The sequence below is a fragment of the Heterocephalus glaber genome, unplaced genomic scaffold, assembly GCF_053883595.1.
Source record: "Heterocephalus glaber isolate CG9 unplaced genomic scaffold, H.glaber_assembly_v1.0 deba00001608, whole genome shotgun sequence".
Lineage (NCBI taxonomy): Eukaryota > Metazoa > Chordata > Mammalia > Rodentia > Bathyergidae > Heterocephalus > Heterocephalus glaber.
This window is the reverse complement of record NW_028258379.1, coordinates 10,932,705-10,958,255: the sequence shown is the minus strand read 5'-3', so window position 1 is coordinate 10,958,255 and position 25,551 is coordinate 10,932,705. Positions and strand designations below refer to the sequence as shown.

Below are 25,551 nucleotides of genomic sequence, written 5' to 3'. Positions count from 1 at the left end.
TGCAAGATATCCCATGTTGCAAAGGCTGCTCCATTGCAGTCACTACCCACATGTTTTGAGGCAGCTGTGGAGCCACTAACCTGAGTGCTCAGAGCAGAACAAGAAACATGTATTAATTACCTCCCAGGACATAATTGCAATCAGTTATTCCTATACTACTTGTTTGTATCCATGCATCAATAGAAGATAAACTTTGTCAGGCTGAGGATGAGGTGTAGCCCATTCATGTCTCTACCCCCAATTGCTTAGCACAATATTTGACCCCAAATGAGCAAAGAATAGTTGCTTAAGAAATGGATTCAGTTCAAGAGGCTTTTTGTAAATCCAGAATGCAGGCTCTCCTTGAGATATTCTTGGCCCCCTCCTCCTACCACCTCTCTTAGCTTACTCTCTTATCCTCTGAATTCTCCTTGAGAGTCTGAATTCCATGCCTGGCTCTCCCACTGCTCTGAGCCAGTCTAACTTCATTATGCCCACTTCATGTCTTTGCTTTCCTATAATCAAAGCACTTTTGACTTGAAGGGACTGTAGATAGCATCTCACCTGATCTGAGTTTTATTGACAAAGCACCTATTGCTAGGAGCGAGTGGAACCCCAGCTTTCCAAGGTCTCACAGCTCCTGGAAGCACAGCTGGAAAGAATGCTCTTCTTCTGTTCAAATTCAGAGCTCTATACTGCATTGGAGTGCGTAAAGCTTCAAGCTTGTGAAAAGGCCCTGCATTCAGAAAGACTCATCCTGCTCTCCCTAAGCCCTTGCTCAAAGGGCTCCCCAAAGCTAGGGTACACACTCAGCACAACAGTTAGCACCAGGCACTCCAGAAACAGATTGCTAGAGTTCAAATGCTTGCCTTTCTACTTAGTAACTGCCATTTTGGGTAAATTATTTAACTTCTATGAACTCTAATTTGCTACCTGTAAAATTGGTGTGATGATCATACCTCCTTCCCTGTGAAGATAAAGAAAGATAATAATGAACATAGGAACCCATTTAGCATCATTATATTTTGCTTCTTGGTTCCAAGTCCGAGTTGTGACAGTCAAGCTGCCTAAGTGGCTGAGGTCACATCTTTCCTACTCACATGAGAATAGGAAGTTTTGTGCCTCTCTTTCTTGGGAAGCATTGCCCCCAGAGAAGGAGTTTGTGCTGACGCCTTCCCCCAGCTCCCTTGGGCAGAGGAAGGAGGTGCTGCAGTGCGCTTCGACCCAGCTGACATGTTGGAGCTAGTACAGCTTGGCTGCACCTAAAACTTTAATGTAAATTGGCTGAGACGCTTGCGCAGGGGCCCAGATTTAAAAGCCCAGCAGGATGACTCTCCCCAGGCTGGTGACAGCCCAGGAGCAATGTTCCCATTGGAGAAAGTGGAGGCGGAGCAGAAGGGAGAATTTCTTGGTCTGGCCTGGTGGCACTGTTTTATTAATGATCTGGAAGAGCAGGGGAACAGTGACTTTAATTAAATTTGTCAGTGATATTAAAAGATGGCAAGAGCCACTGCTGAGGACACAGACACCTTGCAGATGGCCCCAGGGGCGTTAGGAAAATAACCCAGGAAAGAGACCAGAGGTCATGGGCTGAGCCAGGGCACATTTAGCTGAGGGAGAGGAATGTGGGGTAGAGGAGAGGGGGCAGGGTCCTCCTTTGCAGAACCTACCCTAGGCCCTTTCTATCTGCATCTGTTCTGTTTGCAGTCAATTTCTAGCTGATCTTCCTGCTCCAGCCTTGTCCTCCTTACAGCCACCCTAAACCTTTAGCGAAATTGGTTTTGCTGAAACAAATCAGACAATGTCATCCTCCTATTTAAAATCCCACCATTGGCTTTTCACTGCCCTTAGGATAAAATCCCATCTTCTCAGCCTGGCGTAGAAGGCTTGGCATGAATTCTAACCTACCACCCAGCCTCATCTTCTGACTCTCTCCCTCACTCTGACTTCCTTGTAATCCCATGCACAGGGGGCTTTTTCATGTCTCCATGTCTTTGCTTGAGCTGTTCTCTTTGACTTGAATGCCCTTCTCACTTTCCTTTTCTCTCTCTCTCTCTTTTTGACTAAAGCTCACTCATGCTTGAAGACTCATTTCAGGGATCACCTCCTTCAGAACGCCTCCCTGAATCCCTAAACTGGCTCAGTGCCCTCCTCACATTCCCACAGCATTCTGCCCTCACCTCCATTTTTTATAGTAAAACTACCTATTTTTTCATCTCCCCATCCCTGCTTGATTGTACCTTTGTGGGCAAACACTCTCTCATTTTATATTTCACCCAGTGTTGTACCAAGCCTGGCAAATGACAGGCTTTTTTCAATATTTGTCAAACCAAGCTGATGAGAAGAAGAATATTTCAGTGGGAGATGACAGCAGGCAGCTGGAACAGCCCTGGAAAGCCTGAGGCCTGTGCAACCCTGGCAAATGGCAAGTCTGTCCTGTCTGGGCTGTAGACCCTGTAGAGGGTCACAGTGCTTCTCCACCAGACCAGAAGCTGATTAGGAGCCAAGGGTGTTCTGTGACACAGTGGGGCAGTTGGGTAAAGCTGAATGGCCAAAGCCATACATAGGTCATCTGTGTGTGAGTTAGGGTTCTGCTACTTCCTTGCCTTATACTTTGACTAGATGACTTAAGACTCACTTTCCCAAAACGTGAAATAAGGATAAAAACACTACCAACCTCTCAGGGTTGTTATGAAAATTAAAATTAGCATTGTGCATACAGTAAGCACTTATACCATGTTTACAACAGTACAATTTATCACAGCTAAATATGGGAAGTGGCCTAAATGTCCATCAACAAATGAAAGGATTGAAAAATGTGGTATTAACACACAACGGAGCAGACTCTGCCCTAAAGAAGGATGAATCCAAGTCATTTGTAGGAAAATGAATGCAGCTTGAGTCAAGAATGTTAAGTGAAATCAATCAGTCATACAAACTTAAATATCACATGGTTTGTCTTATATGAGAAAACTCAAGTATAAATTATTTAAAGAGGAAAATACAAGGTAGATAACAGGAAACAGGGAGATGGATGTTTTGCTATTGGGAAAGGGACCAAGACATGGAGGCAGAGGGTACCGTAGGGAGGGCAAGGGGAAATCAAGAGAATTAAGATGTGTTATGTACACATATCAACGCCTCATGATAAATAAAAATAAACTACATAAGCATGATAGCAGTTAATTACAATGGTTAATATCCTTATCATCTGAGGTGCTCTTGGGGACGTCTCGCACTGAGTCATATACCTAAGTCTGAAGAAACTGAAAGGAGGCTGAGAGCTGTCTCAGTCGGTGTCTTGGCCTTGAAAAATGGCGCGGAAAATCAGATGAGATCGGGTGCGTTCAGGGTGGTATGGCCATAGACAGATGGCACAAGAAAATGACCATTGGCTTGGTCATCAGAGATAACGCCTCTCCCTCTACATCTCAGCCAGAAACCATTTCCTGGCAGGGCTAGAAAGAACCACTAGGAATCACAGAGTGTTTTCCACCTTCCACTCCAAAACAGGTATTTATGAGCTGTCTTACTTTCTTCCTTTGTTTTCTTTCATTCTTTCTTTCAACTCATTAGTTTTCTCAGTGAACTGGCCCTTGTTTTTGACCGCATGATAGCATGTTCCCCCTAAAAACCTGTCGCCGCAAAGTGTCCACAAGGCCAAGTGAGGAGAAAGACCATGATCTTTTTTAATTCTCCCGGTATGTAAGATAAATAGGAGTCTGCGCCCCTGTTAATCAGGATAACTTGACCACTGCAGTGCTCCATGTCCTGTCACTCCCTCCCTTCACTCAGCCCCTTGGGGCGGCTACCTCCTGTTCCCATGTTGGCTCATAATTAAAGAGCTGCTCCAGCTGTGCCCGTCTTCTGTCCCTTCCTGCATGGGTCTTATCAGAATCCACAATGTGTCAGAATCCACATAGCGGCCGGACTTTCAGAAGTCAAGGCAAGAAGCCAAGATTCTTCCTTGTCCATGTTTCTCCGGGGTGAATGTGTGTCAAACGCACTAATGGGGGTCTTTGTGCACATCATGTTGTGAGCGCTTTCTCAGCCTTTGGATATGGGTGCCGAACATCTCCCACCACCATGCTGTTCCCCAGTCATCCTCAAGGCCTCTTCTCTGAGTCAAAGGCAGAGGCCCCAAGCACCTGTTTTGCTGGCTCCCAGGACCTGAACTAATGAGGAATATGAGTCTCAGCACTTGGATGCCATTCTGGGGAACCTGAAACCAAGTTGATCCACAGCTTTTTGGAAGGAAGGCCTTGATGGTTACAGTATACAGCCTGACTCACTGTGTCCTGAAGAGAATTTCTCTGTGAGAACAACTTTGGGAATTTAAAGAGGTCCTACATAGACTCAGAAATCTAGTTGAGATTTCTCAATGAGACCTATATGTATTTCCAGAGCAAATGGCTACAATGTAGATTATAAATGGTTTTCGATAAGGTTGAAGTCTCAAGAAACTTCCTTGGTGGTTACATTTGTTCATTCCAAAAGCATACATTTACTGAGCATAATAACTACCTGCTTAGGATACCATTATAAACAGGAGAGACACACTCCTTGCTCTTATGTCGTTGATAGTGCAATAGATGAGTAAGATATAACTAATTTAATATTACTAATAAGCGTGTAATTTTAAAGTTTTTAAAATGCTATGAAGGAAAACTAGAGTACAATAAGAAGATATAACAAAAGGGAGTTGACACATTTTAGGAGTGAGTGCAAGTTTGTTTTGTTTTGTTTTGTTTTTGAGGAAGTGACACTTAAGCCAAGGTCTAAAGTATTATTATGAATGAGGTGTACCAAGATGAAATATTCATTTCAGTTACCCATAACAGCACATGCAACAGTCCTGAGATAGATGGTAAGTAGGGGGCAGAAACAAAGGGCATTATTGTTGAAATGTAGTGAGAGAATGTGACAGAGAATGAAGTATGAGGAGAAGAAAGCATGCAATTTGCAGAAACTTTGAATGACATGGTAGGGAATATAATTTTTATATCAAGAGCAAAACTACTAAAGACCTTCAGAGAGGGGAGTGATATGCTTAAGTTGTTTTTTTTTTTAAACATCACTGTGTCTGTATGAAGAAAGTGGAATTGAGACTCCACTCTCTTGCACAAGTTGAAGTGGAGAATTCAGTTAGGAAACCACTCTAGCCAGTTCCTCTGGGCTGCAATGGTGGTGGGAGAGATGGAGAGAGAATTGACAAGATTTAGTGCTCGACTGGCTGGGGGACAGGGGGGAGAGGAAAGAGAGTCTGCAGATTAACATCTGTTTTCTAGTGTGAGTAGCTGGCTATGTGGAGGTGCTATTTTCAGAGACAGGAAAATGGAGCAAATATGGAAGATGGACTTTGAATCCCTTAAGGTATGTTACAAATGCAAATCAGCATCTTTCTATTACTAGAGAAACCCCACCTGGTTGCAACAGAGGAGAATACTGCATAGGTTTCTTTTTAAAGCTATTGCATGGTTATTTTCATTTTTACTCTATCTAAATGAGGCAATGAATAGAAAGATTCCTCTTTCCACGCATTTGCTCCATTGAAAGTAGTTTCAATTGAGTTTCTTCCTGTTCTTCTGAATTCACACTCACCTTTCAATGATTTGAGTCCAACAGAGGAGGCTGCATTTTACCCCCCAAATCTCCAGTTTAAAAAAAATTGAGAGATATTTGTATGTTTTATTAATGACAATTTCTATCATTTCACCCTTTGCATATTTGGCTTTGGAATTTAAGTGACTGATTGATCTTTATCTTCCTGTACCTGGCAGCCTAACCTGTTCATAAGCATGTTGTACTGGACAGTGAAGAGCTGCTGTGGACTGGGTCTTTGGCACACTTTACAGGGCTTCAGGTTAGCCATAGTGCAGGTAGCAGACACTGTGAGTCAACAAGAAATCTCAGAATTATAGCTTGCCTCCAAAAGTCTTGTATTTGGGGAAGGAGTTCTTACTGAAGAGACCTCAATTACACACACAGCAAGGTATTCTATTTTGGGGGACTGATCTATGAAAATTCAATTCACTATGTACTCTTAAAAACCTATATTATGCAAGATTCTTGAGTAAATAATGACAACAGGGTAAGGAAGGCTGAAAACTCTAGAAACAGCATAAGTGAGGACAAAGGCTCAGGTCATAGGCTTTCTATTTTTAAGTTGATTCCAGGTAACAGTGGGACTGGAAGATAGGATTAGAAGGTTATCACTTGGGTTCCCATCACTAATATTCCCATCGATTTCAAGCCGTTTTTCAGCTGAGTCTCCACCAGATGGTTTTGAGGACAGAGAGCTATTTGTGCCTCCCATTGACATCTATTTTTCCAAGTGAGAGATTGCCCCATATGTGAGTGCAATATGTCACTCAGGGTGATGCATCCGTTTGTGTCGGTGGGAGCCTGCTGCTTGCTGCCCCCTGTCCTCATGCCTTTTCCTGCCTCTCTGATCTTTTCTAGGTCTCTGGCCTGTCAGGAGGACCATTGGTGCTGTGGTGGAAGCCAGCGTCTAAGTCTTGTGTATGGCGTGGTTAAGGTTGCAGCCTCTCACCTCTGCCTTCCTCCATTTCGGGCTGGTTACTTTTGTGCTCTTCCTGAATGGTCTTCGGGCAGAGGCTGGTAGCTCAAGAGATGTGCCCAGCACAGGGCAGAACAATGAGTCCTGCTCAGGGTCATCAGACTGCAAAGAGGGCGTCATCCTACCAATCTGGTATCCAGAGAACCCTTCCCTTGGGGACAAGATTGCCAGGGTCATTGTCTATTTTGTGGCCCTAATATACATGTTCCTTGGGGTGTCTATCATTGCTGACCGCTTCATGGCATCTATTGAAGTCATCACCTCTCAAGAGAGGGAGGTGACTATCAAAAAGCCCAATGGAGAGACCAGCACGACCACAATTCGAGTCTGGAATGAAACTGTCTCCAATCTGACCCTGATGGCCCTGGGTTCCTCTGCTCCTGAGATTCTCCTCTCTTTAATCGAGGTATGTGGTCATGGGTTCATGGCTGGTGACCTGGGGCCTTCTACCATTGTAGGCAGTGCAGCCTTCAACATGTTCATCATCATCGGCCTCTGCATCTATGTGATCCCTGATGGAGAGACTCGAAAGATCAAGCACCTACGGGTTTTCTTTGTCACTGCTGCTTGGAGTATCTTTGCCTACATCTGGCTCTATATGATCCTGGCAGTCTTCTCTCCTGGTGTGGTGCAAGTTTGGGAAGGCCTCCTCACTCTCTTCTTCTTTCCAGTGTGTGTCCTTTTGGCCTGGGTGGCAGATAAACGACTGCTCTTCTACAAATACATGCACAAAAAATACCGCACAGATAAGCACCGAGGAATTATCATAGAGACAGAGGGTGAGCACCCAAAGGGCATCGAGATGGATGGGAAAATGATGAATTCCCACTTCCTAGATGGAAATCTGGTGCCTCTAGAGGGGAAGGAGGTAGATGAGTCCCGCAGGGAGATGATCCGGATTCTCAAGGACCTGAAACAAAAACATCCAGAGAAGGACCTAGATCAGCTGGTGGAGATGGCCAATTACTATGCTCTTTCCCACCAACAGAAGAGCCGCGCCTTCTACCGAATCCAGGCCACTCGCATGATGACTGGGGCAGGCAATATCCTGAAGAAACACGCAGCAGAACAAGCCAAGAAAACCTCCGGCCTGAGCGAGGCCCACACTGAAGAGCCTGAGGACTTCGTCTCTAAGGTCTTCTTTGACCCATGTTCTTACCAGTGCCTGGAGAACTGTGGTGCTGTCCTGCTGACGGTGGTGAGGCAAGGGGGAGACCTGTCTAAGGCAGTGTCTGTGGACTACAAAACAGAGGATGGGTCTGCCAACGCAGGGGCTGACTATGAGTTCACTGAGGGCACCGTGGTCCTGAAACCAGGAGAGACCCAGAAAGAATTCTCTGTGGGGATCATTGATGATGACATTTTTGAGGAGGATGAGCACTTCTTTGTGCGGCTAAGCAATGTACGTATAGAAGAGGAGCACCAGGAGGAAGGAATGCCTCCAATACTCAACAATCTTCTGTTGCCTCGGGCTGTCCTGGTACCTCCATGTTTGGCCACGGTTACTATCTTGGATGATGACCATGCAGGCATCTTCACTTTTGAATGTGATACCATTCGTGTCAGTGAAAGTACTGGCATTATGGAGGTCAAGGTTCTGCGGACATCAGGCGCCCGGGGCACAGTTATTGTCCCCTTTAGGACAGTAGAAGGGACAGCCAAGGGTGGCGGTGAAGACTTTGAAGACACATACGGGGAGTTGGAATTCAAGAACGATGAAACAGTGTAAGTAACCTTTCCATATTCTAGCCCTCCCCACCCTGTTCCTTGCCATCTTTTTCCGTCCTTCTGTACTGCTCTATAATCCTGTTCCTTGTGTTTGTGTTAATGTCAAACTTTGGTTCCACCACAGGCATGCAGGATCAGCAGATACTGGACAGGTCCTGCTTCCACACTCCTTCAGTTGTTTCACTTTAAGTTACTTCCAGACAAGGAATTCTGGGGCAAGATCTAAGGACACACAACATTTTGTCCATCAAAACTGAAAAGGATGGCTGGTAGAGGTATAGGATGACAGAAGTTTGGTAATAATCAGATTTTGGAGAGTTCTTGGGACTAAGCAAGAGCTAGGAAACTGGTTGGGGCTCTCCCTCCCCCCATTTCATACTAATGGCTTATCAGTTTTGAAGTCTGCCTTTATAGTCCAAGGATAGTAATAACCCAACCAGAATATCTGTATTAAGAAAGCCAGTAGCAAAGCCAAGGAATAGTGGAGCACACCTATAATCCCAGCACTCAGAAAGCTGAGGCAGGAGGATCATCATGAGTTCAAGGCCAGCCTGAACTACATAATGAGACTCTGTCTCCAAAAACCAAAAATGAATGAGTGAATGGATGAATGAATGAAGGCAAGCAAGTGGCCCTGACTCCCCCATTGCGGTTGTATTGCATAGTCAGATTTGGGGCGTCTCTTTTGCAATTTCGAAATTGAAAAATTGACTGAAACTTGGCAGTCTCTTTAAACCATCTCTAGGCTATTTGTTTTTTTAGCAAGGCACACCTAGCTTAGGTAAGATAACTCAGTATGACTTGGGTACTGGTGGTATCTTGGAGAAGCAGAGCTCCCAAGGGGTGCAGCCACCTGTCTCTAGTCTCAAGTCTAAGCTCCAAAACCTGCCTATGCAATGGAGCAGGAGGCTATTAAGAATTATTAGAGAAAATATATCTTCTGTATGGTCATCTCTTTATAGTGTAGGCCTTGTCAGAAACACTTCTCGAGTTATTGCTCCACTCAGAACTGCCAGTACTGTACTTCTATTGCTTCTATCACCCTAAGGCCTCTCTCCATCAAGACAGATACAGATTGGGCATCTGTCCTTTTCTCAGATGAATTGCTTTGAAAAAGAAAGCAGAATGGCTTTCTCCAGAATTTGCAGGTTAGAGCAGGGTGGCTTAGAAGGATGGAAATGCATAGGGGGAAGCAGTCTCTGAATTCCTGCTCCTGTCCACAAGCAATAGCAGGAGCAGGAGATGGCATGAAGAATAAAAGGGGGCATCTTTTTATTCCACTCCAAGACCCTGCTAATTATACAAGGGCCGATCAAATAATATGGTGTGTTTGAGGAAAAAAATTACAGTCAAGACATATTGTCATCAATCTTCATCACACCTCCGCCACTTCGAACACACTTGCTCATTGTTCTCGCCAGTTTCTGAGGCAGTTCTGGACATCCTCTTTTGTGAGTGTTTTTATGAGGTATAATAAAAAATACAGTGAATGCGGTTGCTACATAACATGCAACAGAAAGTCAGCTCATAAAAACATTATGGTGTGTTCTCATCTACCTTATTCCTTGGATCTTACACCATGCAACTTCTGTATCTTTCCTAGAGGCAGAATGACCATGAAAGGTAAATGTTTTGAATTGATTCGGGACATTGAGGCAGCCACAACAGTACAACTAAAGACACTCATGAAAGAGGACTTCCAGAACTGCTTCAGAAAGTGGCAAGAATGATGGAAGAAATGTGTTTGAAGAGACAAGGAGTATTTTGAGGGGAATTAATAGCAGTGTGTCTTTTACTACAATAAAATTTTTTTTAAGTTTAAACATTTACCATATTTTTAGATTACACCTTGTACTTTCAGTGGGAAATGAAATCATACAGCACTTGTAAAAGGGAGAGAGGGAACTCATAGGAAAGTGCTATCCATAGGCTCCAGGAAAAACTGTTACGGGGTGCTTCCTCCCAGGTTCAGCCATGGATGGGACAGAGCTCAAAAAGGGTTGGGTTCTGCTGGCAACAGAGCTGAGTGACTCTGCCCTGTCCTTACTCAGTCTCTGCCTAATAATGTGACTTGGAGCAAGTCATTTAGTAACTCTGGAGCTAAACGGTCTCATATAAAAAGTGGAAATAACAATACTTTCCTTCCCAGGAGGCAGGGCCAGATCTTTTTGCAGTTCCTTCCAACTCTAGGATTTTCTGAACAGTAGACACAAGCACTCCGTGTAAGTCATATCTGCACTAGCCAAAAATAGAACGGGATATTGTCTCTTGAAGGGAAATAGCCATTGACAAATTGATTTATTAGAGCTCTGTTTAGTCATTTGCTGGGAAAGATAATCATTTGTTAGCCTAAGTAAAAACCTGAGCCTTCCAGAGAATACTATCCATTTATATATGCTCTGGGGAGAGTGTTCATACATACAAATGAAGGCCAGGCCCTCACTGGGAAGATAGACTCCATGAAATTTCACACATGTTTATGATAATATAAGTATGTTAGAGCCTGTTATCAGGCATTAAATGACATCAAGACCACAAAACTTACCATAATTTGACAGCCTTGTCATTGCTCCAATTATGTACTCATCTACCAATGGCAGGGAAGGGTAATTTTGGGAAATCAGAGGTATGGCTCCTAATTTCCTCATTTTATTAATAATCAATTATGCACCAAAGATTTCTAAATATAACTAAACTTTCCTCTAACTCATATGTTTTGTTTGTATAATACCATCATGTAAATGAGCCTGTGAATTATACTTATGGGTGATATTTTTTTCCAAATGTAAGTCAACCTTCAGAAGTTTGAGGCTCTCATCCAGATAGTCCAGGGCAGTGGTGGTGAACCTATGGTATGCTTGTTATTGTGTTTTTCTTTAGGACAAAAGATGTTAATGTGAGTTATTTTTTCTAAACTAAAACTTCAGAATTCAGATTAATTGCAGTGTTGGCACTTTGTGATAAGTAAGTGGGTTTTGGGTTGCCGTTTGGCATTTGGTCTCTAAAATGTTCGCCGTAACTGATCTAGGGTTTGGTGAAGAAATCCACGTTCTCATGTGTTTCTGTGCATTATCTTTTAACTTCAGTGTGGTTTGATCTCTTTGATTTTTCATGTTGCAGAATAATGAGTCCAAAACTTGATAGTCATCCTCATAACCCTACCCATGACACTTCAAACTATAATTCTACAACTAAAGGCTATACTATGTAGCAGAGGATCCATGGGCTCTAAGTTCTCTAAGTTAGAATTCTGGTTCTACTACTGACTTACCATATGGTTTGGCAAAAATTTTATTAACATATGAGGAAATTTCTTCATCAGTAGAGTGTGGTTAATATCTCTCTTGCTGGGCAGTTATGGTGATTCAAAATATTATATGCAGTGTACCTGGTACATAATATTTGTTCAGTAAATAAGGACTTTAATAGTAATATTGATGAATTAACAATATTTTCAGAAGACACTGTCAAAGTGATCAGGTTACTTGGATCTCTGTGTGGCTCTAATTAATGAACATGCCAGTTTTCTGGTTACCATGAAGACCCCTAACGTAAACTCATGAAATATTAGGGCCAGTAAGGATCTTTGAATACATTTTAGAGTAGTGTTTTTCAAATGTTCATGTGTTCATCAGTTGCCCAGTTGCTAAAGTAGATTATGATTCCAGAGCTCTAGGGTAAGACTTAAGATTCTACATTTCTAATAGGTTCCTGTTGCTGCAGGTCCCAACTCATAGAGTCAAAAGGCTGTTAAGCCTTTGACCAAACCATGGGATGCAGAAAAGAAAGTGGCTTTTTAAATGACTTGCTTAATTGAATTATGAATGCTTGCTTCCTAATTCCAGCTTTCAACCCCAACTAATGAGAATTCAGCTTTTACTGAGCCCCTGCTAATTGCAATACCAATCTGGGAACTGAAATTGAAACCTTTAGGGTCCTTGAACAGAAGCTATGGGATACTTGGAACAATCCTCCTTTCTAATCCCCCCCTCTTTGTGAAGCTTTATCTTTCTACCATGCCTGACAGTATTGTAACTTTTGTCTTCACCCTGGTCCTCTAAATATAATCAAGTAATAGGCTGGCCCTTGTTCTATCAATAATATTTTACTTGTTTGTTTTAATGCTTTACTTCTTCAATAGTGTTCTGTGGAGCATGATAGAATGGAAAACATGAACTTTGGAATCTAACAAACAGATTTGAATCCATCACTTAATAGCTATGTAACTCTGAACAAGTCACATGATTTGCCTGAGCTCCAGATTTTTTGTGGGAATAGGAGAAGTAATATCTATCTGCTAGGGAGTGATAAGTACTGAATACAAATATGAAAAAATGTACCTTTAGCATAATGCCTTCCCATAGAAAGTGTTCAGTAATTCAGCAAACATTTATTCAATATTTACTATGTGCAAAGTACATTACGAGGTATAAAGGATAAATAAATGAATAAGACAAGCTGGTATTTCATCTCTCAAGGGTCTTACTCTCAGGAGAAAAGGAAGACAAATCTACACACACGAGAGAAGGGGATGGTTGAGATAGATTCAGGAAAAAAGGGATGAGAGCTCCCTGTAGCTGTGTGACACTGCTGAGGTGTAAAGTGACCTTCATTAAGTATGTAGCAGTGATGGAGATCGAGTGGAGCAGGCACATGAGTAACTTAGATCCACATTACACAAACCTTTGACATTTGCAAGGTATATTGTTCACATCTTCATGATCTAGAAGAATCCTCACCTTTGTGACTATCACTATAGTGCTTCATGAAAATTGTGGCCTGTAAGACTTTAGGACACAATAACAAAAATCTCATGGAGAAATGAGTTTTGCCTGCATGCTAATTTCACTCATTAATCAAGTGACTGGCTGCTATACTCCAGGGTCACAGCACGTCTCTGCAAAATAACCAATTATTGCAGCTCATGGACCTTTAGGGGTCTCTGGGAATGACCAAAGCCACAGATGTCAAATATGCAAATACTAAGATCTACTGTAATTAAATTGCATGGGCCCTCCTTCAAAGCAGAATACAGTATTGGCTATGCTGCACATTTTCCCCCAAATCAAAATGTTAAAGTGGGAAAGTATCTGACCTCCTATTTTGCAAAATTATGAAACTGAGATTCAGAGAGAGAAAGTGACCTGTCCAGTAGTCCACAGCTAGATATAATAGAAAGTTAGGATTGAAAAGGACTTTAGAAGCTACTGATTTAATATCCTTCTTTATTTTATTTTTATTCAATAAAATGTTAACTTTGGAAATAGTATAGCAATCCTTGAATAAAAGATGCTTTGGAAGTGCAAATTTAGGTGTATCATGTGACTAATGTGTTAACCAAGAATAATAATATATTATGAACTATTTTTAATTTCTTGGTTCACCTTGAGACTGCTCAGGAAGGAAGACACTGAATCTATAAAAATTTGTTTTAAAAAGTCATTTTTCTCAACTCTTCTGGTTCCTAAGGTCAAAATTCCCACATGCACTCATAAAAGCAAAGGCAAGGAACATTTCCTGGGTGTTCAACTATTTGACAACATCCCACATGAATTTGGATAGGACACAAGCATTTGTTCCTTCTCCACCCATGGGCTCTGCTCCTATCAATATCATAAGGAAGGAAGCAGAGGCTGAGCTGTGATCTCAAACTTATTCAAGATTTTGTTTTCCAGTTGTGTGTGTGTGTGTGTGTGTGTGTGAGAGAGAGAGAGAGAGTGTGTGTGTGAGACAGAGAGAGAGTGTGTGTGTGAGAGAGAGTGTGTGTGTGAGAGTGTGTGTGTGTGTGACAGAGTGTGAGTGTGTGTGTGTGTGTTTAAAGAGAAACTAAGCTGTGGTTCCAGAACCCAGTCTGAAGTCCTGGCATAAAGCCAGTAGCATATAATTGATAGTTGAAGGGAGAGAACTCCTTGATCTGCAAATAGAACAAGGTCTCCATATGTAAATTCTGTACAATCTGGAAGCATTTTGTAAGAATCAAATGCTCTGAAAATTTTTCTAAATAAGTGAAGGCGAGCACTAGGTAAATAGTCTCAAGTGGCACAACAGTTGTCATTCACAGGAGTCATACTCTCACCACTACTACCTTCCAGGTACCCACGTAAGAAGTTACCCATAAGTAGAGAAGAATTTAAAGTTGAAAGTGGAACTTATTATGAAAAACTTTGTTATTCTGAAAACTTAGTAAGCACTATTTATGGTGTATATTTAAGATCAGCCATTGGCTTGGTGCCATCATCCTTACCTCCCAGCTGAGGGTCGACACACATGGGCATAATTTGGCTGACCTGTCCCCGCCTGAGCCCAGTTCAGTGGGTAGTGTTCCTGAAGAGTCAGTTATTTATGATCCAGGCCACACCCTCTAGTAAGTCCTTGAGTTAATGCTTTCAAAAGAAGTGGCATCTTGATAGTAACTTTATTTTCCCTGTATGAAAGAATAAGGCTGCAAAATAAATTATGGGTGACTACTACCACTCCTCTCCTTAGTATTCCTTCTTTCCATATTTCCTATTTTCCTTTTCTTGATTTGCTGGCATTTTTCATTTCCTCTTACCTACCCTACATGATCTTCACTGACCTCACTACCACCTCCAGCCTTCTCTTTCTGGGTTTTGGTGATGCAGATTATACGCTGCCACCACCACAAGGGTCAGCCATGACTCCAGCTGCAAGTCTTCATATTCATTCACGACCTTAGTTTCTGTTTGCATGCCATTTCCTTGCACTTGTGCTGTCTTCTAAATGTTGCTGCTGCAATCTTTCTCTACCACATGTGCTCCAGGCATTGCTGAGTCCATGCTGTGGTCCTCACTCTTTGCAATCAGGCCACGCTTGCTCTTCGAATCGGATCTCATTCCCAGTGTTTCTCTCCTCCTCACTGCTGGTGTCTGCACGTGGGTTGCCTTCTATCCACTGTTTGATCTATCACTTCTTTGAGTGATCAAGAAGGAATAGGAAAGTATCCCCTAAGAAAGCCTGTCAGTTGGACAGCAAAAACTAGCTCTGCGGTAGCAACAAGAAGATGGATATCTCTCAGGAAACAAACTACTCATGGTCTGCTTTTTCCTTCACAATAAAGCATCTGCTTGATTCTGTGTGGAGATGGGAAGATTTAATCATTTGGATCCAGTACAGACGAGTCTGGTGTCACAAAGCTACTGAGAATGAGGCAGCTCTGGAGTCTGCTTGCTCTTCCTGATGCACTCCCTCCTGGACTATGTGGTCTCTGTCTCCTGGCATCTCCGCTTCTCTCTGTAGCCTTCTCCTTTATTACCTCTATCTTGCAGTAGTGCTTCACAGACCAATAGTTTTCTCTACATTATGAGCTTTGAGCCTGTGCCTGCAAAGCTCTTTCTAGTCTTCTACTCAAATTCTCAAGAGAGCAAATCTGATTTTTATTTCAATTTGGCCAAGTTAAAGCTAACTGGCCAGACAAGTGTTGGCTGCTCTGCTGATTGTCAAGGGCTCCTCTTTCCATCCCACCACAGCTAATCCACACAACTGGATGAAGGGGTGGAAAAATGAAGCTGCCATGAGAACTCCATGATAAGCTATGTAAGCAGTTGTATTTATAGGTGGTAGGCAATGTCACGTACAAGGAAGTCTCAGGTGAGACAGGCACTTGTCACCTCTAAATGTACAGTGATCTGTGTGACACCAGTGGGGGCAGAAGGCTGCAAGAATGGGTACCCCTGACCTAGCAAATCCATAGAGCTGCCCACATGCTCCATAGCAAGATGAAACCCGCCTCTGCCCAGATCATCAGAAAACATTCCTAGTGATGGTGCTGAGTGGAACAAATCTCAAGGCTACCAAGGTCATTTCTCTCTTTTACCCTGTGCTTGTCTGTCCTTCCCAGGAGACTGGTGTTAGCAGATAATTTGCTTTCATTTCCAGGTGTGCTATTTGAGTACTGAGTCACTTTGAAAACCTCTTCCTAGTTTTGAATTTCCAGAGTAGCCTGTGCTCCAAATCAAGACAGAAAGTTTCCCTGCCAAGGGTAGAGTGACAGCTCCCCTTGGGCTTCTCCCTGTCCACTCCTCCCCTACTGGACAGTTGGCCTGCTGGACTCAGCTGGAGCCAACAGGAACCCCTGCTTGTCCTAAGAGCTGTAACCTGAGGCCAGGAATGTTCTGGAGAGAATGGGCACAGTTACTGGTTATCTGGGTTTTACCATTGGTGTTCAGACCTCTAGGAAGGCTTACTGTTATTGGTGTTATTTTTCTTAGGTACTAAAACCTCCAATATTTGTATGAAAACATAAAATTTCACTTTAAAACATATAATGATTTTTTTTCATGTCATTAGGGCTGTTAATCTTTTGTTAAGATTAGGTAAATGAGTCTAAGAAATATTAAGTCATTCACCCCAGAAGATCGGATTTTTAAGGATAATATCAAAACTTACACCTTCTGATTCTAATCATGTGTTCTTTCAACTGTGTTACATATTTTAGCATGGGGATAAGGTCCAAAAATGGAAAGTAGCAGATTTCCTTTTTCTCCCATACTTAAAAGCTAAGAGTGCACCCCACATTTCTTCCTTATTAGTAAGAGTTGGCTTCTTTTCTTTTAATTCAGGGGCAACCAGGCTCAGAGAAATTGACAAGGGCCAAATAAACTCAAGGCCCAGCCCAGAGTCTAGATTCATTGCCCTTGGCTGGTAGCTCAGACTCACCCTTGCCCAAGTCTGTGCACAGAGGATACTTGATTATGTCACTTTGTCATCAGTAACTACCAGGAGTTGATGCTTTGGCCATTGCCTGGGGGGAGGACAAAGCTGGCATGGGACCCTGCAGTCAGATCCAAAGGTCTTCTTTGGTACTGTGTCCATAGTGTCTAAAGGCAGCCAGGGCCAAGGGATGGTGGAGAGTGGCATGGGGGTGGGGATGGGGTTCAGCTGCCACCCCAGGAGAGCCTGTGACATCCCGGAAGCTACAGGAGAATGGAAGCCAGGAGGTGGGTGTCAACCCCTCAGCACACAATCAGCAGACATTTGGGGAGCTCATCCTTTCTGATGGTGAAGATGAGTATGTGTGACAGTTGCTATAGAAGAGGGGACCACCAGGACTGCAGCCACGCAGAGACAAACCTCTCTCCTGCTTTCTGTCAGGGATTTGGTTTGAGGTCATTAATGGGGATGTGCACAACCCCTCCTCTGGTCCATTCTGAAGGACTTAGTAGGAAGGAATGACTCATTAGAGCACATATAATTTGGCTTACGGAGCACACACAGATGTAAGTAGAGGTTGGCCTCAGGAGTAAATGGTCCTCATGCAAGCCATATCCTCAGAGGAGGATAGCACCTGTTTGTACCCTCTTGTCTAGCAAGGTGCCTCACGTACCACAGGGACATAATGTCTGCTGAATGAGTGAGTGAGTGACAGGCTAAGAGTGAACTCCTGGCACATCCTCTGCTTGTTCCACCTTCTACACTGCATCAAGCCCACAGAGACCTGGGATTGGATTATGCTTCTCAGGCATAAGGACTAGGAAGGACTCACCATTCTTCACTCTCTACCCCTTCCTCCTCTCTTCTCCTAGTTTCAGCAAGACCCATGGTGCTCTCTGGACACTGGTGTGTAAGAGTGAGCCCTACACATTCTGATCCTGCCTGGCACCAGCTCTTCAGAGGGGCTGTTCCTCTACTGCTCAGATAACCTGAGCTTGTGCTACCTTTGATGTTCAGGAGACACCCTGGAATTCAATTAAGCATTTTCTCCAGGGAACATGATTTATATCCTATCTGGGCCTTGTAATGACAGCCCCCTGCCACTGCACAGGGAGCTGCCCTGTTCAGCTGTCCCGAGCCTTTCCCCAGGAGGAAACTAATCTGCTTCGCCCAGACTGGATGCACTTGTGTGCAGCACCTCCTTGAGCAGAATGGGCCTGGCTTGGGGGAACAAAGGGTTCTTGCAGTCCTGCTCTGCTCTTGGCCATGAGCTGCTCTGCCCAGGATTGTTCTTATGAGTGAAAGTCCATGGAAGCAAGACAGCCCCGTTCCCTTGTCATGGTACATCCACTTGGTCTCCTCACCTCCTGGGGGTTAGAAGGAAGAGGAAAGAAGAACGAGGGCTTCTGCCTCTTTCCTATTAGTTTGGGGAAAGAGGGTGGAAAATTGATTGAGTCACCATCAGCATGTTACCTGGGTAATTCAAATGCTAGATTTGAGGGGAAGGGTGACTTCTGTGTCTTAAACTGTGGGGAAGATGCCTTAGTGTTCTCTCTCTCTCTCTCTCTCCTCTCTCCTCTCTCCCTGTGTGTGTGTTTCTTCTTTGGGTTTGATTTCTGTGCAGCTCTTTAGATGCATGAGTAGTGCCTCAGTCTGCTGTGGACAATGCTCAAGGGTCCTCCCCACCATCCACTCCTGTCAGACTGGGGACCATAGCTCAGGTTTACTTCTTGAGAAACCCAAAGCCTTTTCTTGCCATTATGTGGGATCTGCTCAAAATGCCAGTGGCAACCTATATGAGGTTGAATAGTATCTGTCCCTCCAAAGTTTATGTTTACTCAGAACCTCCGAATGTGGTCTTGTTTGGAAAGAAGGTCCTTGTGGGTATAATTAGTTTATCGTAAGATCAGGGAGGCCCTAGATGCTGTGCCTGGGATCCTTATAGGAGTTCCATGTGAAGACACACAGGGAATAGGGTCCTGTGACTGCAGAGGCAGCAGAGATGAGACAGGAGTGATGTAGCCAGTGGACCCCCAAGGATTGCAAATAAACAACAGAAGCTATGAGAGAGGCATGGAATAGATTCCCAAGATAGCCTCTAGAAGAAATTGACTCTGCTGACACCCTGATTTCAGATTTATAGCCACCAGACCAAAAACATAAATTTCAGTTGTCTTAAAGCACCAAGTCTGTGCTAATTTGCTGCAGCAGCTACAGGAAATGAGTCCATAATCCCTGCCTACTACCTGCTTCAGACTTCGCTGTGTGAGTTATAGTTAAAGGGCAAGGGGAAGCCAGGCATGGCAGCACAGGCCTGTAATCCCAGCTCTCTGGGTGGCTGAGGCAGGAGGATCACAAGTTCAAGCCCATCCTGAGCAACTTAGTGACTTTGTGAGACCCTGTCTCAAAATAAAAAAGATGTATCTCAGTGTGAAGACCCTGGCTTCAATCCCCAGTACCACAAGAAATGAGGGAAGGAAAGAAGAAGAAGGAAGGAAGGAAGGAAGGAAGGAAGACTGAAAGAAAGACAGAGAGAGGTTAGAGGAAAGAAGAGCTGCCAGGGGAGATTCACTGTCTGTCAGTGACCCTCAGTGCCCAGTGTAGAAGGCCAGAGTTCATTCACTAGCTTTGTTATATAGAGGCTCTAATTGAAAACGTCTTCAATGCCTGTTTGTGAATAGATGCAAATAAACAAACAAACAAACAAATAAATAGCCACTCTCTTTTTATCCCAAACCCAAATCCATTTAGTCCCTATTTTAATGGCCTCCTCTTTCCAATTAATCTCTGCAGTCCCAGTGCCTTCACAGGTCTTAAACAACTGCCAGCAGCTTCAGCCCATGCTCCCAGAGCTCCATGCTCATTTCTGCTTTTCCATCCTTCCAAACAATTAAGCTATGAGCCACTGAATCCACCTCCTGAATGCACCTCCTGCAGCAGAGTTAAGACTTTCATCTTGTGGCCAGGAGGCCAAGCAGGTTCAGTTCTCCAATACTTTTATCCCTTTGGAATTCCTTGGTGCCTGGTCCTGAGCTGCAGGTGTGTTACCTGCTTGTCCTGACTTGTAGAAATGTCACCTGCTTTCTTCTGCAAAGGAAAGTAGGCCTGGATGAGGCACAGTGGTCACTGCTCTTGGCAATCTAGCGTCAATGCAGGCCATGGCTGTCTGTAACAAAAGGAAGGTGCCCATTAATAGGTGGGTAGGATCAGGCACTGAATTCACACTGAGGAGCCAGAAGACAGAATTTTGCCTTATCCTTGCCACAGGGAAATCACCAATAACAGAAGTACAAAAGCAGCTATGTGAGGTGGAGCCCATATACACAGAGGGAGTAGCAGAAGCATGTGATTAAATTCATGGGCCTGTTGTCAGACAGATGGAGGTGGAGTCTCAGCTTGGCTACATCGATGATCTAGAGAAAGTTACTTAACCTTTCACTTTTCTCATTTATGTAATGTGGATATTAAAGCACCTACCTTTCAGGGTTGCTGTGAGGATTGAATAGAATCGTGCAAGAGAAAACATTTACCATAGTGTCTAGTCTCAATTACTCACCGGGATAGGATGTGCTCGATATTAGTTAAGTAACTAGTAGAATCTTGGCCATGTTCCAGCTATTCTGACCTACCTGGGCCAGTGTTTTGTTCTGGTTTCCCCATCAGTAATTAAATTCCCTTCTTGTGCCCAAGGTTAGCTTTAAGGAAGAGACAGTTGATCCAAAGATAGCAAGTCAAAGAATATTGTCTGGAGGAGGATGGAGGGAAATGTCATTATCTGGGCTTTCTTTGACAATGTCACAGAGCATGACAGGCTTCTCCCTAGAGAGAGAGCAGCCCCAGGCCAGGGCAGAAGGTGACCTTGAAGTTGAGTTCTCTGCATCCTGATATGGACTTTATCTGGCTTGCTTGAGAGATGAAGGGAAAGAAAGAAGGATTGTAGAGAGTAAAGGAGAATAAAAGGAGAGGGAGGAAGAAAGACTGGGAGGAGGATGGGTAAAACCTTTCTTGTCTAATGAATAATTACATGTGCAACCACTTGCCCATGGGACTCTGGGGCTGGAACAACTGCACTAATTACAGGACAGGCCTCAGAGGGCTTTTGGCATGTCTCTGAGAGGAATGTAGGGAGGACAGAGGTGTCTCTTGCTGGATCCACCTCCCAGGCCCTGCAGTATTTGTGTTGTCCACCCCGGAGCCTGTTGATGACCAAGAGCCTTTGACAGAACGTTATGGTTAAGAGCGGAGTCACACTGATGGGCTTGTGTGACGAAAGCCTCCAGCCCTGCTCTTGATGGTCAAGCGATGTGCAGTGAGATCCTTAACCCTCTCTTCATGCTGTGAAAGTGCAGCCCCTCCCTCACACAGCCCCCAGAGGGAATTTCCCTGACTAAAGAATTAACTCTTTTCCAGCCTGATCCTGATATTCCTGATCCAATAGGGCCATATATCTTCCTTTTCTTATCATTATATTTGCCATTCTGAAGCAAGGCGGTTTTCTGTCATCTAATGAAGTGTAAAATGATAATATTGCCATTTCTTTAGTCTTTACCATGTACCAATATGCCAGGTACTATAGAAGTATGTGGCATAATTTATAAGCCTCGCATTAAGCCTCCAATGGTACAACCACTGGAGCCCTGGAGGGTCCTTTTCCAATCTCAGGTGGTTGTTGGCAGAAGTAATTCGCCCATGGCTGTAGAGCTCAGGCCATGATTTTTTAAGGCTAGAGAGAATAGAATTTCTCACCTCTTTTAAAGGCCTCACCAGATTAGGCCCTTTCAGGGTAATTTCCCTTAAAGTAAAGGCTTAAAAGTCAACTAATTAGGGACACTAATAATATCTGCAAAATCCTTCACCTGGCATATAAACATTACCATGTTTGCAGATCTCACTCCATTAGACCGTGGACATGGGGTAGGGGAAGGAATCCCACCGCTACAATAAGAATTCTGCCTTCTTTGTTTTGTGGTCTCAGGAAAATTGACTAGTTTCTCTAAGGTTCAATTTCCTTACCTGGAAACAAGAGCAATAAGACCAGCCAGGGTTATTACAAAGACTGAATGAAAAGTATTATGTTGAAAAAGCAAAACAAAATATCCAAAGCAGGCTAACGTTGTAAAGAAACATGTTTATTTAGCTCATAGTTTGAAGGCTGAAAGTTCAAGATCAGACAGCCCAATAGGCTCAGTCCCTGCTGATGGTCTAATGGTGGATGGTGTCATGGAAGAAATATAGGCAAGCAAGTTCACATCACAAGACAGGAAACCTGAGATCCAGTAAATGGGCAAGTGCAGGATTTTATAACAAGTCATTGTGAAGAGAACTCAAGTGACCCATGAGAGCCTTTCTTGAACCCTTCTGAGGGCAGCTCCCTCAATGACCTAAGAACCTCCTACTAAGCCCCATCTTTTAAAGGTCTACCACCACTCACATTGGACACTGAGCACCAAGCCTCTACCCAGTACACACTGGAGATCACATTCAGGCTCATCCAAACCAGAGCAGGAGTATGTAACAATTCTCCATTGATTTCTCTTGTTCACCTATACTGCAGTCTCAGTGATCTGAAATTGCATAGGAAACCATTCTAAGTTGCCAAAATTATGCCAAAAATTACAGTAAATTCTCATCGTTCATAGTAGTTAAAATGTTCTACTCAGTTACTGCAGACACTGAATTAGTGAATAGCAAAGCATTGCTCTGGCAAAAATGCAAGGTTCCCATGAACATCTGGTCACATTTTCATCAACTGATCAATAAGTAACAGTGTCTTATGTGTGTTTCTGTTTAAGGACACCTTATTTAATATACACTGTTGATTCATTAACTCTGAACTCATGGGTAACAAAACTATTCTGAAGCCTAAACAAAGCTTATCTACACATATTTTTTCCTCTGGAAAATCACAGGCTTTTCCCCCTTAGGAAGGGTAGGTAGTATTTCATCACTATGCTTAGGGGTTTGTTTTAAATAGGAAAATCACCAACAGTAAACACAAAAATGTGAAAAATATCACACTAAATAGACCTCAAAAAAGATGCATATTCCCATCATGAGAATTAAAAGAAGAAGGCAGAATATAACCTTTTTGATTGATCCCAGGTAGGACATGCAGATCACTCAAAGTTATAAATACACAAAAATATATGTGCAAATATGTTTTATTTTGTTAAATCTTTTTTTTTTTTTTTTTGTAGAGGAGGTAGATCTAGGGTCAGAAGCAAAGTCTCTTTTCCCTTGTTGGGCCTTTCCAGAGAATAATCATTCTTTCAATACATTTTACAACTCTCTCATGCACCGTTAAAACAGAGAAACTGAGTCACCGCTGGTAAAAACAAAAAACAACTCCCCCCATGTTTTCTGGTCACTCAGTCCTGAGAGATCAAGTGTGCTGAGGGAACCTTTTGAAGACAGGGAGTCAGTGCCTGGCCTTGTTGCAGACCCAGATTCCCTCCAACTGTAATTTGGCTTCAACTCCCCAGCAATGGCATCATCAGTGTCACAGCCCTCCTGTGGCCCGGAGTGGAGGGACATCCTCAGCAGCCATAGTAGCGAGCAGCACACTAACACACAGGCACTAAAGCTGGCTATGGCTGTGCCAAACAAGATGCTTTTTCCTTTCTTTCCTCCACCTGTGGCGAAGGCTTGCAACTGCTCCCAGGCTGCCAGAGCCCTTGAAACTCACTGGAGGTGTTCTGGAAGACACCTTACCCCGAGCCTCCTCTTACTCTGAGACTTTAGGACAAGCCACCTTCTGGGCTTGCCTGCTTTCTTCCCTTCCTTCCACGTCTCTGCTTTACAACCAGCTTCTCTGTGCCCCTGTCTTTGTATCTCCTGTTAGTGGCATCAGAAGCTCTCCCTGCTCCTACCCTGGAAACCAAAGCACACTCGAGCTCTGCGGCAACAACTGTGTGCTGGGATATCGCAGCTGTGTTCTGGGACATAGCAGCTGGAGGACCAAAAATGGGACTGAGGATTCAATGTTGGGGACAGAATAGAAAACAATGATATGTTTGACAGTTTGGCTATCTTTGGGTACCAAGCCTCCCATCTGTGGGGAGTCCTCCTATATAATCAGCGAAACAGAGCAGAACCCTGCATTTGTAGCTGATACAGCAGGTAGCATCTCTAGTGAGGGGGCTGGGGCACTAATTTGCCTTCACTGAAAAATTAAATAGCAAAGCAAAATCCATATTTAGGAATTACACTTAGGTGCAGGTGTGGGCGGGCCGGCATCACCAACCCAGCTGGCATGGCTGTCGCTCTCTGCAATGATGTACTGAATTTAATAATGGAGGTATAGGAAATTTGGAGTGATTTAGGGGCTTTGTGTAAAATTGATATGTGAAATACTTGGAAGTGGATGAGGAATGCCTCCCCAAGTATTCCTCTTTAATTTGAACCCCAAAACTCAAGCATTGACAAAAAGCAAAAATGAATTGCATGTGGATTTAATCCAAGATTTTCTATGCCTTGTATGAACCACACCTTTTAATAAGAAATATGCCTTTTCATTTCACACTCAGTCAGCAACTATGATCTGTGTGTACTTAGTAAGACCAGGGCATGGGGCTAAAAACAGGGGCTATGAAATGTCTTCATTTAACAAAGTCCAGCTGAGCACTTTCCTGGACCAGCACCGTGGTTTTGCTGTCCTATGAAGATTAATATTACAGAGTGTCAGGCCTGAAAGAGCTCACAGTTTATCAGGAGACATCAAACAATTGAGCCAATAAAATGATGCTGCCATCTTAGAAACAGTCCTAACACTCATGGAGTTTATGGCCTTTAGGAAGGTCAATCATACACCGGTGACCATTAAAACAATAACTGTTGGAGACAGTAAGAGCGGAATGCAATTGACAACTGAAATCTATAAACCGTAATAACTTACGACTGTACAAATTATTTTAAAAGATCATTATAAGCTGGTAGCAATCCAAAAGACTTCTTTTTAGAAGTAGATTTGGAGCCAAATCTGGAAGGGTGAATTTATTTTTGTCTCTTACTTCCTATAAAAGCTGTTTGTGTCAAATGGAGGTGAATGGAAAGACGCTGTGGCAACAGACGCAGAAAGGTTTTTCTGATATCAGAATCCAGCTCTTCAGGCCTAAATGTATTCTTCCAGCCCACATCGGCTGGGTCCCTCCTGTGTGCCAAGTGCTTTGCCACACAAGGGGGACATGCAGAGAAATCAGACACACCCAATCGTCACACAGTTCAGAGTTCAGAGAGGGAGACAGATTGATAAACAAAGACAGTACAATGAAGTAAGAACTTTAGGAGACAGGTGATGACAGTGCTGGGGATCTCACAAGAGGGCGCGACTAACTATGGAGGAGGGACAGCTGGAAGCCATGGGTGCAGGGGAAGGAGTCACAGAGGATAACAAAGTCTAAGATTCTTGTCACTGAGAGGCAAGGCAGCAGAGCCACTGAAATGGATCTACAAACCGCAGGCATAGCACCGAGGTGGGCTCCCTTATTAGAAAGAAAAACAGATTGCTAGGTGGAAGGAGTCACACTGTGATGTCAGCCAGGGAGAAGGAGAGAGAACTGGTGTAAGAAAGGTATTGGTTTCCTGAGGACAGAAGA

The 25,551-nt window shown here is 43.5% G+C and overlaps 1 protein-coding gene across 10 annotated transcripts in view; it reads left to right on the top strand.

Moving 5' to 3' along the window:
• Positions 1 to 25,551, top strand: part of Slc8a3 (solute carrier family 8 member A3) — a 144,875-nt gene that overhangs the window by 14,799 nt on the left and 104,525 nt on the right. For 7 of the 10 annotated variants that reach the window (XM_087195329.1, XM_087195328.1, XM_087195333.1 and 4 more), the window contains exon 2: positions 6,442 to 8,284. The exons of 2 other annotated variants lie outside the window; for them this stretch is intronic. In XM_087195329.1, the coding sequence (XP_087051455.1) occupies positions 6,504 to 8,284 (1,781 nt within the window). In that variant the 5' untranslated portion in view covers positions 6,442 to 6,503. Of the gene's footprint in view, positions 1 to 6,441; positions 8,285 to 25,551 lie in introns of those variants that run through there. One more of the 10 variants, XM_004837306.3, reaches the window with a different exon arrangement.